General features: G+C 44.5%; 1 protein-coding gene across 1 annotated transcript in view; it reads right to left on the reverse strand.

The window, feature by feature from the left end:
* Positions 1 to 6,688: 6,688 nt before the first annotated feature.
* LOC140425854 (BPTI/Kunitz domain-containing protein-like) overlaps positions 6,689 to 17,658 on the reverse strand; it is a 45,361-nt gene continuing 34,391 nt past the window's right edge. The window contains exon 5 of the mRNA XM_072510238.1: positions 6,689 to 6,729. Within this exon, the coding sequence (XP_072366339.1) occupies positions 6,689 to 6,729 (41 nt within the window). The remainder of the gene's footprint in view (positions 6,730 to 17,658) is intronic.

Raw genomic sequence — 17,658 nt, forward strand, 5'->3', positions numbered from 1 at the left:
GCAGCAGGTACAACTTTGTACACGTGACGTCCAGTCCCCTGCACCCCCAGTCAAATGGCAAAGCAGAAAAGGGCGTCCACATGGTAAAGAGGCTCCTCTGCAAGGCTGCTGATGCAGGATCCGACTTCTGCCTCGCCTTGCTGACCTATCGCTCGGCTCCACTGTCCACGGGCCTGTCACCAGCCCAGCTGCTGATGGGTCGCACCCTCAGGACCACTGTACCGTCCATTCACATCCCAGACCTCGACCATGCTCCGGTCCTTCAGCGGATGCAACAGTCTCGCGCGCAGCACAAGGCGGCGCATGACGCTCGAGCGACTGATCTTCCTGCTCTGGCGCCAGGTGACAACGTCCGAATCCATCTTCCGGAGGCTCATTCCTGGTTCGCCTGCCTGATGGCTCCATTCGCCGCCGCAATCGGTGTGCCCTTCGTCTGGTTCTACACTCGCTACCCGATCCTCCACCGGTGCCACGCCCTCCTGTTGTCCCCGACCTGGACTCTGTAGAGCTTCCGGATACTCTGCATCCTCCTCACTTGGCCGTGGCCCAGCCCGATCCTCAGCCGGTGGCTCCTGACCCACCCTTGAGGCGGTCAACCCGAATTCGTCGCCCACCCCAGAGACTTGATTTATGAGCCGAACAATGTTGGACTCAATGCTTTGTTCTTTCATCCTGTTTCAGCATTTCACTAGTTTGTTTATAGCATTTGTTATTAGTTTTGTTGTTGGTGTAACACCTTGTTTTTCTTTTCTCTGCACCAGGCACCTTCCCGTGTATATAGATTAGCCTCATGTACATAGTTATGTAAATACTGCACACACATGGTCAGATACACTCATTACACGTTATTTATTCTCACATAGGCACATGTTCTTTGTAAAAAAGGGGGATGTCATAATATACATCAGTACATTATTGTGCAAACACATACACACACTGATGGACATGCAGTAGGACCAACAAGCATGCATAACATCGCAGCCAATCACCAGTGAGAGGACAAGCACTATAAAGACAGGGGACAGGAGAGTTCCCGCTCATTCTAGCAGCAGCCAGCTCAGAGCACAGAGCTCACAGCCTGCATTCACCATATGCTGAGTGCCTTACCATAGCTAGTGATAGGAAAGTTTTTTAATTAATAAAGCAGCATGGAACATGAACAATTCACCTTGATAAGGTAACTCCGGAGAGGGCGGCGGGTCAGGTGACCTTATATTGTGCTTTCTGTGCCAACTCATGGCTGGGCATTGTTCTGCAAAGTCCTTCAAATCCAAATGAACTTTTGGGGACATTTTATGAAAGAGACATCAGAATGTAACAGATCACTTGGGAGTTAAGAGTTAGTATTTTCTACATGTTTACAAAAACTGAGATACATAGTTTTCCAGAGTTGGTGCGGCAAATTGAAAACCCTTCTTCACAGGACAGTGCAAATGGCTGAAATTCATCCCCTCATTGTGTGGCCAATCCCCCTGTGTGTGGACAATTTTGATCTGATTTGATTTACTATTGTCACATGTATTAGTAAACAGTGAAAAGTATTGTTTCTTGCACGCTAGAACTGTACGCCAACCAAAGTTGGTGCATGCTAGCTCCGTCCAGGAGGCTGGGTATAAATATGCGTGGCCTCCAGCTCGCAACCATTTCGCCAGCTGCTGTGGGAGGCCACACATCTGATACTAGTAATGCCTCAGTTTGGATTCAACTTCGTCTCCAGTCAAATTGATCGGACCTCAGGCCTACAGCTCTTCTGGGGGTTTTCCTTGTAGCCAGCCGCACAGGAAGATGCAACATAATTTCACAAACACATGCGAAACATGGGATTCTCTGTTGGCTGACGGCAGAATCAGGAAAGGCGATTGGCTGAAGAACTGCGCGTGAGGGGAAAATCATGGCCGGTGCCAGCAACAAAATGTCATGCTCAGGTCCCTCGACAGCAGCATCAATGCATTCTACTCCACACGTACAGTAAACACCATTGGTATATCATTAGTGAGCCTGATGGTATTCTCCAAAGCCTCTGTGATGCTCCGCCTCTGCCGGGATGAAGTCCATTGGCGAGGCTCACTTGTGGTTTTAAAAATCAGGAATCAGGTGCCATGGCTGATGAAGGAGAGAGAGAACGTAATACATACAGAGGCGCGACCGTGGGCTGCCGTCCCTGCCGCTGACTGTGGATGTGGATGAAAAGCAGTGGTTTACAGAGGGTGACTAGATCGGGGTGACACCCCCGGGACGGTGTGTGCATCACTGACCGACATTGCCATAGACTGCAAGGCAGCCATCTTGCTGCGCATCCCACTGACTCCCTCTGAGACCCGTGATTGCACAGAGTGACAACGACCGTAGGGGTTCCCCCACCATACCATGCCACACACCCCAGCCCCTACCCTCCACCTCACCGACACCGCACACTAGCACCACCCCCTACCCTACCAACTCACCCCCCCACAACCGGCTGGCACCCACCGACAGGTTGGTACGCTGCCCACTCAATGGCAAACCCACTGGAATCCCGAAAGGAGGGCGCCAGACGGGTGATGGGGAGCATACCACTGGCATAGGTAATGCCAGCTAATTGTAGCACTGGCAGCAGGGACGGTCTCAGGGCCAGAGACCCCACAGTGCAAGGCACCAATGAGGCCAGGTGTGCAGAGTGCCAGGTGGAATGGCCGGGGGTGGGGGGGTGGGGATGGGAAAGGAGAGGGGTGAGGGGGACATGGGGGGGCAGGGTTTGAAGTGCAGACCGCGGCCACCGTGTAGTCCAATGGACCTGGTAGAACACGGGGCTACGTACCATGCTAACATGTCTGACATTGAACCCCTGCAGACAATGGCTATTGGAATCCATCCAGGAATGGTGGCTTCATCCTGGCTGCCGCATCCCCAGGATATGCACTGAGGTTCTACAAGCTGGAGGGGCTTGGGGAGGAAGCAGCAGCAGTAGAGCCTGCCTCAGAGAAACAAGAGGCAGTTGGTCAGGATGGAGAGCTGGACGCCCAACGGGCCAAAGAGGAGGTAGGAAGGAGGTGCCACATCAGGCCTTACATGAATGGGCAGCGCCTGACATTTGAGGACCTGCCAGAGTGGCCTCGCCATCGAAGGACATTCGCTCCCGGTGGCCGTCAAGGTGACGGTCGCTCTGAACGCTGAGTGGGGGCCTGTCAGGGATCTCGCAGGTCTCAGTGCACAAGTGCGCTTACACCATCATGGAGGCCCTATATGCCCGCTCAGCACAATATATCAGATTCAATGTGGATGATAGAGCTCACCAGGATTCCCGCACAGCGGGTTTCGACTTCATCGCCGCGAAACCTCGGTCCAGGGGATGATTGATGTGATACATGTCACAGTATGAGCACCTGCAGGTGACAGGTCACTCTGCACAATCTGAAATGGGTTCCACTCAATGAACACGCAGCTGGTGTGTGACCATGAGATGCACATCATGCACGCCTGCGCCTGATACCTGGGCAGTGTGCACAACAGCTTTATCCTGGCACAGTCAACGATTCCTGGCATTTTGAAGCGCACCCCCAGCTGAGGAGTTGGCTTTTGGGCGACAGGCGTTATTTGCTGTGGTCGTGACTGATGATGCTCATCCGGAGGCAACAGACCGATGCGGAGACCCGCTCCATTGACTCCCATGCCATGAGCAAAGGAGAGATCGAGCGGTTCTTTGGCATCCTGAAGATGCCATTCAGTATAGCACTCGGAGTCTCCCACATTGTGGTGACCTGCTGTGTCCTCCACACAATGTGCAGCAGAGGGGCGACGCTGGAGGAGGAGGATGAATGCTAGGCCTCAGAAACAAGGAGAATGTGGGGAAGGGGGAGGGTGGGCAGGACAAGGGGCCCGGCAGGCACAGGAGGCCACACAACATGTGCACCTGCGCCAAAGCACACAAGATGCTCTAATCGCCTCCATGTTCACTGATTAGGGTGCCTGGCCAGCGACATGAACACCCCATCCCACCCCCATACCCTTCCAGGCCAACCACCCCCTCCCATGAACGCCCTGCCTGTGCTGCTTCCCTCCCCTTGCAACCCCCTCCTTGATACATACCTGCCGCACAAGGGGTGCGGGCCCTGGGTAAGCAGTAACAACGGATCTAGTCCACAAGAAGGAAGATGATGACAACCCGCTCTGTGATGAGCTCTGCTGCTCTGCATCATATGACAACCTATGACTCCTGCCCATGGTAGCACTGTCTACCACCCACCTGGTGACACCGACATGTGAGCTGGTCCCACCGAAACCTTGGGGTAGCGGAGGTGGGGATGGTGCAGTGCGGTGGGATGCGGGGGGGGGGGGAGGCGGAAAGGCAGGGGTGTATGGGGTGGAGAGGGATGGGGATGGCGCACCAGAGCACTGAGCTCTGGCTGAACTGGTGCATGAAACCCAGGTCATGGTCACACACCAGCTGCACGTTCATCGAGTGGAATTCCTTTTGGTTTGTGAAGATTGGCCTTCGTCATGGGACGGGACTTGCCGGGCAGCCTGCATCCTGTTGATCATCCCCTGAACACGGGGCTTCTCGGTGATGACGGCAAATCCTGCTGTCTGGGCATCCTGGTGGGCTATATTATCCACATTGAATTCTATATATTGTGGTGACTGGGTGTATAGGGACTCCGTGATGGCATGGATGCACCTGTGCACCGAGCTCTGTGATAAAGAACAAAGAACAAATCAAAGTACAGCACAGGAACAGGCCCTTCGGCCCTCCAAGTCTGCGCTGACCATGCTGCCCATCTACACTAAAACCTTCAACACTTCCAGGGTCATTTATCTCCATTCCCATCCTATTCATGTATTTGTCAAGATGCCCCTTAAACGTCGCTATCGTCCCTGCTTCCACCACCTCTTCTGGCAACGAGTTCCAGGCACCCACTACCCTCTGTGCAAAAAAACGTGCCTCATACATCTCCTCTAAACCTTGCCCCTTGCACCTTAAATCTATGCCCCCTAGTAATTGAGCCCTCTACCCTGAGAAAAAGCCTCTGACTATCCACTCTGTCTATGCCCCTCATAATTTTGTAGACCTCTATCAGGTTGCCCCTCAACCTCTGTCGTTCCAGTGAGAACAAACTGAGTTTATTCAACCTCTCGTCATAGCTAATGCCCTCCATACCATGCAACATTCTGGTAAATCTCTTCTGCACCCTCTCTAAAGCCTCCACATCCTTCTGGTAGTGTGGCGTCCAGAATTGGACACTATACTCCAAGTATGGCCTAACTAAGGTTCTATACAGCTGCAACATGAATTGCCAATTTTTATACTCACTGCCCCGGCCAATGAAGGCAAGCATTGCTGGCCAGCGGTAGTAGATGTCCTTCCCCCATACCCCCGCGGTGCCAGGTGCACCATTATCTGGCAGATATGTCCCACTGTCCTCCTGCTCAGCCGGAATCTTCGTCGGCATGTCCGGTCCGACAGGTCCACAAATGACAGACGCTGCCAGTAGACATGAGTCCTCAGGTGGCACTTCCCTTGCACCTCCTCCTCAGCTTGTTGGGTGGCTGGCTCTCCATCCTGACTGGCTGGCTCTTGTACCTCTGGGGCAGGCTAAGCTGCTGCAGGTTCCCCCTTGAGCAGCTCCACCATGTACAGCCTCAGTGCACCCCCCAGGGCTGGGATGACTAGAATGAAGTCCAACATTGCTGGTTGAATTCCGATGTCCATTATCTGCAGGGGGTACAATTGTCAGTGCACCCCACCCATGACTTTCCTGGTGGTGTGGGAGAGCTTCAATGGGAAATCCCATTGACAAGCAGCGGGAAGAGGGAATCCCGCTGCCAGCGAACGGTGCGTAGGCAAGAAACATGCGGGGACTGGAGAATCCAGCCCATAGTCACATAAACAGAGAATTCTGCCAATAATCTTTAACTAAATACAGGACTGGACCAGTGAGGGGCTAGCAGCCTCTCTGGGTAAAACTCCTGGCTCCCGCGCCAAAAATGGTTGGAGAATGGCTGGGTCCGTGGCCACACATGTGCACAGTGATGACCTGCAGCGGTCACGCCGTGCAACATGGCACCAGCCGTGCACTGACCCGACCTGCCAAATACTGCCTGCTAGCCAACCCCTGGCCACCCTTAACCAGTCCCCTCAGCCCTCGCGGAGGCACCCCCAGCAAGCAGCACAGATCCCGGCTGACTAATATATAATACTTGGTATAATACTTGGTATTAATATTCTTGTTTCCTTTCTAAACAGCAGGTTTGAATTCCTTCCAGAAAGCAATTATCTCTTTTAAGTTATGAAACAGTCTGAAAAAAGCTTTTAAAATGAAGATAGAGAAACCCTTCTTTCAAGCTGTGCAGTACAAACCATTCCAAATTCAAAGCGAAAGTAAAACTCAGCGCCACAGCCAGCTCCCAACTCAAAGTGAAAGTAAAAACTCACAGAGCCACAGCCCAGCTCTACCCACACAATGGCATCACTGAAGCCATGTGATAAGACAAAAACATTTCTCAAAGGGGCTCTCCCATGGCACCTCCCCCAAGAAAAAAAATTAACCATCAGCTTCAAAGATGGTTTTCGTTTTTTTCCTTTTCATTTGTCCATTAATACCAATTGATAATAAACATACATTTTTTAAACAAAACCAAAACAGTCAAACATTGGTAATAATACAGTCCATTTTAATTCTTCTTCTTCCACCATCGAACCTGCTTCTCTTCATCACATTCGTGACAAAGCATCGACTATCACATTTTCATGTTCTGCCACACATACAATTATTAAATTAAATGGCTGCAACAATAAACTCCATCGAAACAGTCTGTCATTTTTATTCCTGAATCGCTCCAGAAACATCAATGGATTATGATCATTATATATAATTGTTCCAGACGAATTGCTGATAACATAAATGGTAAAGTATTGCAAAGCCAGCACCAAGCTTAAAGTCTCATTTTCAATTGTTGAATACTTCCTCTGGTGATTGGAAAAATACACAATAGACTGCTCCATTCCTTCGTCATCTTCTTGCAAGAGCACCGCACTTACTCCCACAACATTCGCATTGATAGGTTTTGTGTAATTTGGGGTGGCCAACACAGGAGCAGTGGTTAACACAGCCTTCAGGCCGTCAAATGCCTGTTGACACTCCGCCGTCCACTGAAATTTGCTACGATTCTTCAGCAAGTCCATCAGTGGAGCACCCACGCTGCTAAAATTCAGCACAAATTTACAGTAGATCCACTCATGCCAAGAAATCGCATTATTTCCCTTCATGTCGAGGATATTGGAAACTCCCCAATAACTTTTGTTTTCACATCCCGTGGGACCATTTGTCCATGTCCAATTGTACGGCCAAGGAACGTAACTTGAGCTTTTCCAAACTCACTTTTGGCTTGGTTTACCACGAAACCTGCTTCCTGAAGTCGATCGAATTACTCCATCAGATGCTTCAATTGTTCTTTCCATGTCTGAATAAAAATCACCAGATCATCTATGTATACCGCACAATTGGGCAATCCTGAACCGACTTTGTAAGTTAACCATTGAAATGTGGCTTGGGCGTTTTTCATGCCAAATGGCATAACTTTGAATTGGGATATACCATCTGGAGTCACAAAAGCTGAAATCTCCTTCGCCCTTTCAGATAAAGGTACCTGCCAGTAACCTTTAAATAAATCCAATTTGGAGATAAAAGCTGATTGTCCCACTTTTTCAATGCAGTCCTCCAGGCGTGGGATAGGATAAGAGTCTGCTCTTGTAACTGCATTAACCTTTCTATCGTCCACACACAATCGTTGGGTACCGTCCACTATGGGTGAGCTCCATTGGCTGAAACCCACTTCAATTATGCCATTTTGAAGCATAGCTTCAATTTCTTTTTGAACCTGTGCCAATTTTAAAGGGTTAAGTCTATATGGATGTTGTTTAATTGGAACAGCATTTCCCACATCTACATCATGTATAGCCATTTTAGCACTTCCCAACATATTTCCAGAAACTTGCCCTTGTGATATTAATAACTCTTTCAGGTCAGTTTGTATTTCCTCTGGAAGAATTTATCCCGATTTTAAAGAATATCCTCATTTTCCAATTTAATTTGAGGAATGTCAAATTCAGAGTCATCTGGATTCAGTTCTTCACTTTGAGTAAGAATCACGAAAACCTCCTCCTTTTGATCTCCTTCCCTTTCAAAATACCTTTTAAGCAAATTCACATAACGCACTCGGTGAGTTTTCCTTCGGGTTTGGCGTTCTTACCAAATAATTCACCTCACTTAATTTCCTTTCAATCTGATAAGGTCCACAAAACTGTGCTTTTAAAGGTTCACCTACCATTGGTAACAACACTAAAACGTTATCTACACTGGCAAAACTACAAACTTTTGCTTTCTTGTCCGCTACCTGTTGCAACTCATGCTGTGGAACCTTTAAATGTTGTCTGCTCTGTTCACCTGCTCTGTTTAATCGTTTTCTAAAATTTGACACGTAATCCGGTAATGTAATTTTAGACTGCTCACTCACCATTTCTCCTTAATCAATTTAAGTGGTCCTCTTAGCTCATGACCAAAAATTAGTTCAAAAGGACTGAACTTGGTTGACTCATTAGGTGCATCCCTAATTGCAAACAGTACAAATGGAATTCCTTTATCCGAATCCTCTGGATAATCGTGACAATAAGCACTCAACATTGTCTTTAATGTCTGATGCGACCTTTCGAATGCTCCCTGCGATTCTGGATGGTACGCAGTTGATTTAAATTGTTTTACTCCGAAGCTATCCATAACCTCCTTGAAGAACCTCGAGGTAAAGTTTGATCCTGGATCCGATTGTATTTCTGTGGGTAGTCCATATCTAGTTAAGAAATTAACTAATCCACAATCTTTTTAGCTGTAATATTGCGCCCTGGAATGGCCTCCAGTAGACACATCCATTATAGTCAAAAGATATTGATTCCCACTTTTTGTTTTAGGAAGCGATCCTACGCAATCAATTAAGACGCTTGTAAAAGGTTCCTCAAATGCTGAAATGGGTATTAAGGGTGCTGGTTCTATCACCGCTTCAGGTTTCTCTATCACTTGTGTCATGTGAGAGTACCTTTAAGACATGGATGTTTAAGCAATGTACCTTTAAGAAAACAGTGATGTCAGAGAGTGGATGGAGCTGAGGTCAGGTCAGCCATTTTGCAGTTTTGTTTTGCAGTTTAGTTTTGCAGTTTAAAAAGCAGCTTGTGTGGGTCTGTGTGTTTCCAGAGAGCTGCAAGTTTGAAAAGAGCTTGGGGAGTGTCTGTGTTTGCAGTGAGCTGGATCTCTGCCATGAAAGACTATCTCTATATCATTTGGGTGATTTAAACACATAATAGTAAAGCCTGTAACCCGATGTGATTCTGTTTAAAGGTGTTAAGTGTCTTGGAAGTTTGAAGGAACATTTTGAGGAATTATTTACTGTTGCAATATTTTCTGAGTTATCTTTGAAGTAAGGGGTGTTAAGAGATCCAATGTTTATTTAAGATGTTAAGTTGAGTTCGTGGAATAAACAGTGTTTTGTGTTTAAAAACCCACATGTCCATAATTGTAATCCCACACCTAGGGAACAAGCCGTGTGCTAAGAAAAGCAAAAAATCTATTAAAGGGAGAGGTTGGTTGAACTCCATGATACATTTTGGGGTTCTGAAAACGCCTCGCCCATAACAATTGGGGGCTCGAGGGGGATAAAAGTCTACCTATTGGATTGGCTTTTGTGAACTTAAAGACTGTGAAGGATTGTTGCTTTCCCGGTGTTGTATTTTAGTTTAAGTGGGGAGAGTGTTGTGAACAATGGCTCTTTCAGAGGCTCAGATGTTTTTGGGGGTGGAGAATGTCACACGTAGTACTTTACGGACAGAAACGAAAAACGGACTGTTAGATTTGGCAAGAACATTACAGTTAACATTACCTGACAAAATGCAAAAAGATGAGGTAATTATGGCGGTGTTTAAGCATTTAAAGTTGCCTGAGATAGAGTTTGACTCATTGGAAATGGCAAAAATTCAGTTGCAAATTAAACAAATGGAACATCAGAAAGAATTAAAGCGGCTTGAATACAAGTGAGAGCGAGGAAAAAGAAAGAGAGAGAGAGGAAAAAGAAAAGGAGATAGAAGAAAGGAGAAAAGAAAGAATAGCCCTAGCAGAACAAAAAGAAAAAGAAAGGGAGATACAGATCAGGGAAAAAAATAAAGAGAGGGAGTTTGAACTTCAGAAAATGGCCATGAAACATGACAATCAGTTAAAATTGCAGACGTCAGGGAAACGTACAGTTGGATGATAGTGATGATGATAGTGAGAAAGAGCGTCATAGTTGAAGGCTTGGTGAAAATCTATTTAAATATGCCTAAGCATTGCCAAGGTTTGACGAGAAGGTGGTAGAAGCTTTTTTCATTTCATTTGAGAAGGTAGCTAAACAAATGCAATGGCCACAGGACACGTGGGTATTACTGATTTAAACAAAGCTGGTAGGTAGAGCTAGTGAAGTGTTTGCATCGCTACCGGGGGAGGTATCTGAAACGTATGAGGAGGTGAAGACATCCATCTTAAGTGCATATGAGCTAGTGCCTGAAGTTTACAGACAAAGGTTTAGAAATTTAAGGAAAGAATTTGGTCAAACATACATGGGGAGTTTGAAAGGCTCAAACAGAGTAATTTTGATAGGTGGATAAGGGCTTTGAAAATATACCAAACGTATGAAGCTCTCAGAGAAATTATACTTTTGGAGGAGTTTAAAAATTCAATTTCTGATGTAGTGAGAACTCATGTGGAATAACAGAGGGTTAAAACTGCAAGATTAGCAGCGGAACTGGCAGATGATTATGCATTAGTTCATAAATCAAAGATTGGTTGCCGACATCAGTTTCAGCCGGTGAGGGATAGAAACTGGGGACATGAGAAATACTCAAGTGGTAAAGGTAAAGGTGATCTGATGGGAGAAAGTAAAGAGAGTGTACCTCAGATTAAAAAAGAAATCCAGGAGGGTGGAAAAGAAATGAAAAGTTTCAGATGTTTTCACTGTAATAAACTAGGCCATGTAAAGTCACAGTGTTGGTGGTTGAAGAAACGCACTGGGAAGGCTGATATGATAAAACGGGATAAGACAGTGAGGTTTGTTAGAGAGGTAAAGGAAAGCCCAAGGGAAGCGAAGGAGGTGCAAACGATTGTACAGCCTGTTCAAGAAGTAATTGTTAAGAAGGTGCCAGATGTCTTTAAAGAATTTACTTGTCTGGGTAAAGTTTACTCATGTGTATCAGGAGGAGCAGGTAAAGAAGTCCCAATTTTAAGAGATACAGGGGCTAGTCAATCTTTAATAGTAAGAGATGAGGAATTATGTAGCTTGGGAAGAATTTTGCCAGAAAAGGTGGTGATATGTGGAATTCAGAGTGAGAGGCATAGCATTCAATTATATAAGGTAAGGCAGGAATGTCCAGTGAAGAGTGGTGAAGTGGTAGTAGGAGTAATAGATAAACTATCTTGTCCAGGAATACAGTTTATCTTGGGTAATGATATAGCTGGATATAGCAGGTGGGAGTGATGCCTACTGTGGTTGATAAGCCAGTGGAAAATCAGTCAACTGAAGTGTTGAAGGACAAATATCCTGGGTTTTTTCCGGATTGTGTAGTAACAAGGTCGCAAAGTCACAGGTTAAGACAAGAGGAGAAATCAAAGAGTGAAGATGAAGTTGAAGTGCAATTATCAGAAACGATTTTTGATCAGATGGTTGAAAAAGAACAAGAACAGGTGGAGGATGAGGCGGATATTTTTAGTTCAGGAAAATTTGCGGAGTTACAACAGAAAGATGTAGAAATAAAACGGATATATCAGAAAGTATATATGTAAGAGGAATCTGAGAGTATACCAGAGTGTTATTACCGTAAAAGTGATGTTTTGATGAGAAAATGGAAACCTCTACATATGCAGGCAGATGAAAAGTGGGCAGAAGTTCATCAAGTAGTATTGCCGGTAGGGTATAGAAAGGAGGTGTTGCGAGTTGCACATGAGGTACCAGTGGGAGGTCATTTGGGAATAAGGAAAACTCAAGCTAAAATCCAGAAACATTTTTATTGGCCTGGACTCCATAAAGATGTAGTTAAATTTTGCCAATCATGTCATACATGTCAAGTGATACGGAAGCCTCAAGCAGTGATAAAACCAGTGCCCTTAATACCCATTCCAGCATTTGAGGAACCTTTTACAAGGGTCCTAATTGATTGTGTAGGACCGCTTCCTAAAACAAAAAGTGGGAATCAATATCTTTTGACTATGATGGATGAGTCTACGAGGTTTCATGAGGCCATTCCAGTACGTAATATTACAGCTAAAATGATTGTGGAGGAGTTACTTAAATTCTTTACTAGATATGGACTACCCACAGGAATTCAATCGGATCAAGGATCACATTTTACTTCTAAGTTATTCAAAGAAGTTATGGATACCTTAGGGAATAAAACAATTTAAATCAACTGCGTACCATCCAAAATCGCAGGTAGCGTTAGAAAGGTGGCATCAGACATTAAAGACAATGTTGAGGGCGTATTGTCAAGATTATCCAGAGGATTGAGATAAAGGAATCCCATTCGTATTGTTTGCAATTAGGGATGCACCTAATGAGTCTACCAAATTTAGTCCTTTTGAACTAATTTTTGGTCATGAGGTAAGAGGACCACTTAAATTGATTGAGGAAAAATTGGTGGGTGAGAAATCAGAAATTACACTATTGGATTACATGTCAAATTTTAGGGAACGATTAAATAAAGCAGGCGAATTGGCTCGACAACATTTGAAAGTTGCACAAATCGTGATGAAACGGGTTGCGGGCAAGAAATCCAAAGTTCGTAGTTTTGCCAGTGCGGATAAAGTTTTAGTGTTGTTACCAGTGGTAGGGGAGCCTTTAAAAGCTAGGCTTCGTGGACCGTATCAGATTGAAAGGAAATTAAGTGAGCTGAATTATGTGGTGTAAACACCAGATAGAAGGAAGACTCACCGAGTGTGTCATGTGAATATGCTTAAAAGGTACTTTGAAAGGGAAGGAGAGCAAATTGAGGTTTTAATGATTCTAACTCAAAATGACGAACCAAATGCAGACATACCTCAAATTAAATTGGACAATGAGCATGTTCTTAAAAATTGGGATGAATTGTTAAGTTACCTTCCAGAGGAAAAACGAATTGACCTGAAAGAGTTATTGATATCACATGGGCAAGTTTGTAGAGATAAATTGGGAAGTACTAAAATGGCTATATCTGATGTAAATGTGGGAAATGCTGTTCCTATCAAACAACATCCATATAGACTTAACCTTTTAAAATTGGCACAGGTTAACAAAGTGATTGAAAGTATGCTTAAAAATGGCATAATTGAAGTGGTTTGCAGCCAATGGAGCTCACCCATAGTCATGGTACCTAAACCAGATGGTACCCAACGGTTGTGTGTGGACTATCAAAAGTTTAATGCAGTTACACAAACGACTCTTATCCTATCCCGCGTTTGAAGGATTGCATTGAGAATTTGGGACAATCTGCTTTTATTTACAACTTCCAGGCATGGAAAGAACATTTAAAACATCGTATGAAGTTCTTCGATCGACTTCAGGAGGCGGGTTTGATGATGAACCTAGCTGAAAGTGAATTTGGAGAAGCCCAAATCACTTTCCTTGAGGAGTTTCCGATACCCTCAAGCTAAACGGAAATAATGCGATTTCTTAGCATGAGTGGATTTGATCAAACAGTTGTGCATAAGTTTTGTGGCATGATTACTGATGGAATTGCTGAAGAAACGTAAAAAAACTCAATGGACAGCGGACTTTCAACAGGCATTTGACTGCCTGAAAACTGTGGTAACCAATGGAGAATTGCAAGTGGCTCTGTGGTCAGATAGAACTAAAGTATCTGATTCTAAAGAGAAATACCGAGGAGTGGAGGAATGGATGGATCGTGCAGAGACTTTGTTCAAAGAGATTGTCAATCGAGAAGGATTTCAGTTGAAGAAAGAAGAACAAAGAAAATGGACTATATTATTATTCCTGTTTGCATGCTGCTTTTTTTTTTAAAACAAAAAGGTATATTTACTGTGTACATGTCTTAGTGGATGGTGCAAAAGTGAAAAATAAAACTGTCTTGAAGTTGATGGTTTATTTTTTTTTCTTGGGGGGAGGTGTCATGTGAGAGTACCTTTAAGACATGGACGTTTAAGCAATGTACCTTTACGAGAACAGTGATGTCAATGAGTGGGTGGAGCTGAGGTCAGTTTAAAAAGCAGCTTGTGTGGGTCTATGTGTTTCCAGAGAGCTGCAAGTTTGAAAAGAGCTTGGGGAGTGTCTGTGTTTGCAGTGAGCTGGATCTCTGCCATGAAAGACTATCTCTATATCATTTGGGTGATTTAAACACATAATAGTAAAGCCTGTAACCCTATGTGATTCTGTTTAAAGGTATTAAGTGTCTTGGAAGTTTAAAGGAACATTTTGAGGAATTATTTACTGTTGCAATATTTTCTGAGTTATCTTTGAAGTAAGGGGTTTTAAGAGATCCAATGTTTATTTAAGATGTTAAGTTGAGTTTGTGGAATAAACAGTGTTTTGTGTTTAAAAACCCACGTGTCCATAATTGTAATCCCACACCTAGGGAACAAGCCGTGTGCTAAGAAAAGCAACAAATCCATTAAAGGGAGAGGTTGGTTGAACTCCATGAGACATTTTGGGGTTCTGAAAACACCTCGCCCGTTACACTTGACATGTGTGACGAGCACGGTAGCCTTGTGGATAGCACAATTGCTTCACAGCTCCAGGGTCCCAGGTTCGATTCCGGCTTGGGTCACTGTCTGTGTGGAGTCTGCATATCCTCCCCATGTGAGCGTGGGTTTCCTCCGGGTGCTCCGGTTTCCTCCCACAGTCCAAAGATGTGCAGGTTAGGTGGATTGGCCATGATAAATTGCCCTTTGTGTCCAAAATTGCCCTCAGTGTTGGGTGGGGTTACTGGGTTATGGGGATAGGGTGGGGGTGTTGACCATGGGTAGGGTGCTCTTTCCAAGAGCCGGTGCAGATTCGATGGGCCGAATGGCCTCCTTCTGCACTGTAAATTCTATGATATCTATGATCAACAAAATTCAACTACATGTGTAGTCCTGGCCAATAAAAATGTTTTTGTATTTTCGCTTGAGTTTTCCTTACTCCTAAATGATCTCCTGCTGGTATCTCATGTGCTATTTGTAGCACCTCCTTTCTATGCCCTTCCGGCAATACCACTTGTGAACTTCTGCCCACTTTTCATCTACCTCCATATAGAAAGGTCTCCATCTTCTCATTGAGACATCATTTGTAAGGTAATAACATTCTGGTATACACTCAGATTCCTCTTCCGTGTATGCTTTCTGATACATCCATTTTATTTCTATATCTTTCTGTTGTAACTCCGCCAATTTTCCTGAACTAAAAATATCCGCCTCATCCTCCACCTGTTCTTGTTCTTTCCAACCATCTAATCAAAAATAATTGAGCTTCAACTTTATCTTCACTCTTTGATTTCTCCTCTTGTCCTAACCTGTGACTTTGCGACCTTGTTACTACAGAATCAGGGAAAATCCCAGGATATTCATCCTTCAACAAGTCAGTTGTTTGATTTTCCACTGGCTTATCAACCACAGGAGGCATCACTCCCACTGCTATCCAGCTATATGATTACCCAAAATAAACTATATTCCTTTATCTTTACCACATGAGTATTTCTGTTTTCCCCAATTTCTATCCCTCACAGGCTTAAACTGATGTCAGAAATCAAGATAGTTTCTCTGTTGCTCCTATTACCATTTCACCACTCTTCACTGGACTTTCCAACCTCACCTTACATAATGGAACACTATTCTTCTCATCCTGAATTCCACCTTTTCTGGCAATATTCCTCCCAAACTACATAACTCCTAATCTCTTACCATCAAAGATTGACTAGCTCCCATATCTCTTAAAAGTCTGACTTCTTTACATACTCCTCCTGGTAGACATGAGTAAATTTTACCCACGAAAGTAAATTCTTTAAAGAGATCTGGCACCTTCTTCTCAATCACCTCTTGATCAGTCTGCACATTCTTTTGCACTTCCTTCACTTCAACTGGGCTTTCCTTTACCACCTTAACAAACCCCACTGGCTTATCCTGTTGTACTATATCAGCCCTCCCAGTGCTTTTCTGTAACCCCCAACACTGAGACTTTACATGGCCTAGTTTATCACAGCAAAAACATCTGACATTTTTCATTTCTCTTCCACCCTCCTGGGCAGCATGGTAGCATAGTGGGGCAGCATGGCAACATAGTGGTTAGCACAGTTGCATCACTGCTCCAGGGTCCCCGGTTCGATTCCCAGCTTGGGTCACTCTCTGTGTGCGTGAGTTTCCTCTGGGTTCTCCGTTTTCCTCTCACAGTCCAAAGATGTTCAGGTTAGGTGGATTAGCTATTCTAAATTGCCCTTCGTATCCAAAAAGGTTACATGGGGTTACGGGCATAAAGGGGAATAGGGTGCAGGTGTGGGGCTTAAGTAGGGTGCTCTTTCCAAGGGCCGGTGTAGACTTGATGGACTGATTGACCTCCTTCTGCACTGTAAATTGTATTACAATTATGATTTCTTTTTAAATCTGAGGTACACTATCCTTATTATCTCCCATCAGATCCCCTTTACCTTTACCACATGAGTATTTCTGTTTTCCCCAGTTTCTATCCCTCACAGGCTGAAACTGATGTCGGAAACCAAACTTTGATTTATGAACTAATTTATAATCATCTGCCATTTCTGCTGCTAATCTCGTAGTTTTAACCCTGTGCACTTCCACATGAGATCTCACTACATCAGGAACTGAAGTTTTAAACTCCTCCAAAATGATAATTTCTCTAAGAGCTTCATACATTTGGTATTAGCCCTTATCCACCTATCAAAATTACTGTTTGATCCGTTCAAACTCCATGTATGTTTGACCAGGTTATCTCCTTAAATTTCTGAACCTTTGTCTGTAGGCTTCAGACACTAGTTCATATGCACCTAAGATCGATTTTTTCACCTTCTCCTACGTCCCAGATACCTCCTCTGATAGTGATGAAAACACTTAACTCGCTCCACCTACCAGCTTTGTTTGAATCAGTAATACCCACATGCCCTGTGGCCATTTCATTTGTTTAGCTATCTTCTCAAATGAAATGAAAAAGGCTTCTACATCCTTCTCGTCAAACCTTGATAATGCGTGGACATATTTATATAGATCCCCACCAAGCCTTTGACTATGAAGCTCTTTCTCATTATTCTCATCACTATCCTCAAACTGTACGTTTCTCTTTACATCCTCCAATTTCAACTGGCTTTCACGTTTCATGGCCAGTTTCTGAAGTTCAAAGTCTCTTTCTATTTCTTTTTCCCTGCTCTGCACCTCCTTTTCTCTTGCTTTTTGTTCTGCTAGAGCTATTTGTTCTTTTTCCCTTTCCTCTCACTCTTGTTCTTTTTGTTCTGCTCGGGCTATTCTTACTTTTTCCCTTTCTTCTCTCTCCTTTCCTTTTTCCATCAATTTGTTTTCAAGCTGCTTTAATTCTTTTTATGTTCAAGTTGCTTGATCTGTACTTGAATTCTTGCCATTACCAATGATTCTGACTGTGTCTCAGGCAATTTTAAATGCCCAGCTACCACCACAATTACCT

Source organism: Scyliorhinus torazame, chromosome 6, assembly GCF_047496885.1.
Source record: "Scyliorhinus torazame isolate Kashiwa2021f chromosome 6, sScyTor2.1, whole genome shotgun sequence".
Lineage (NCBI taxonomy): Eukaryota > Metazoa > Chordata > Chondrichthyes > Carcharhiniformes > Scyliorhinidae > Scyliorhinus > Scyliorhinus torazame.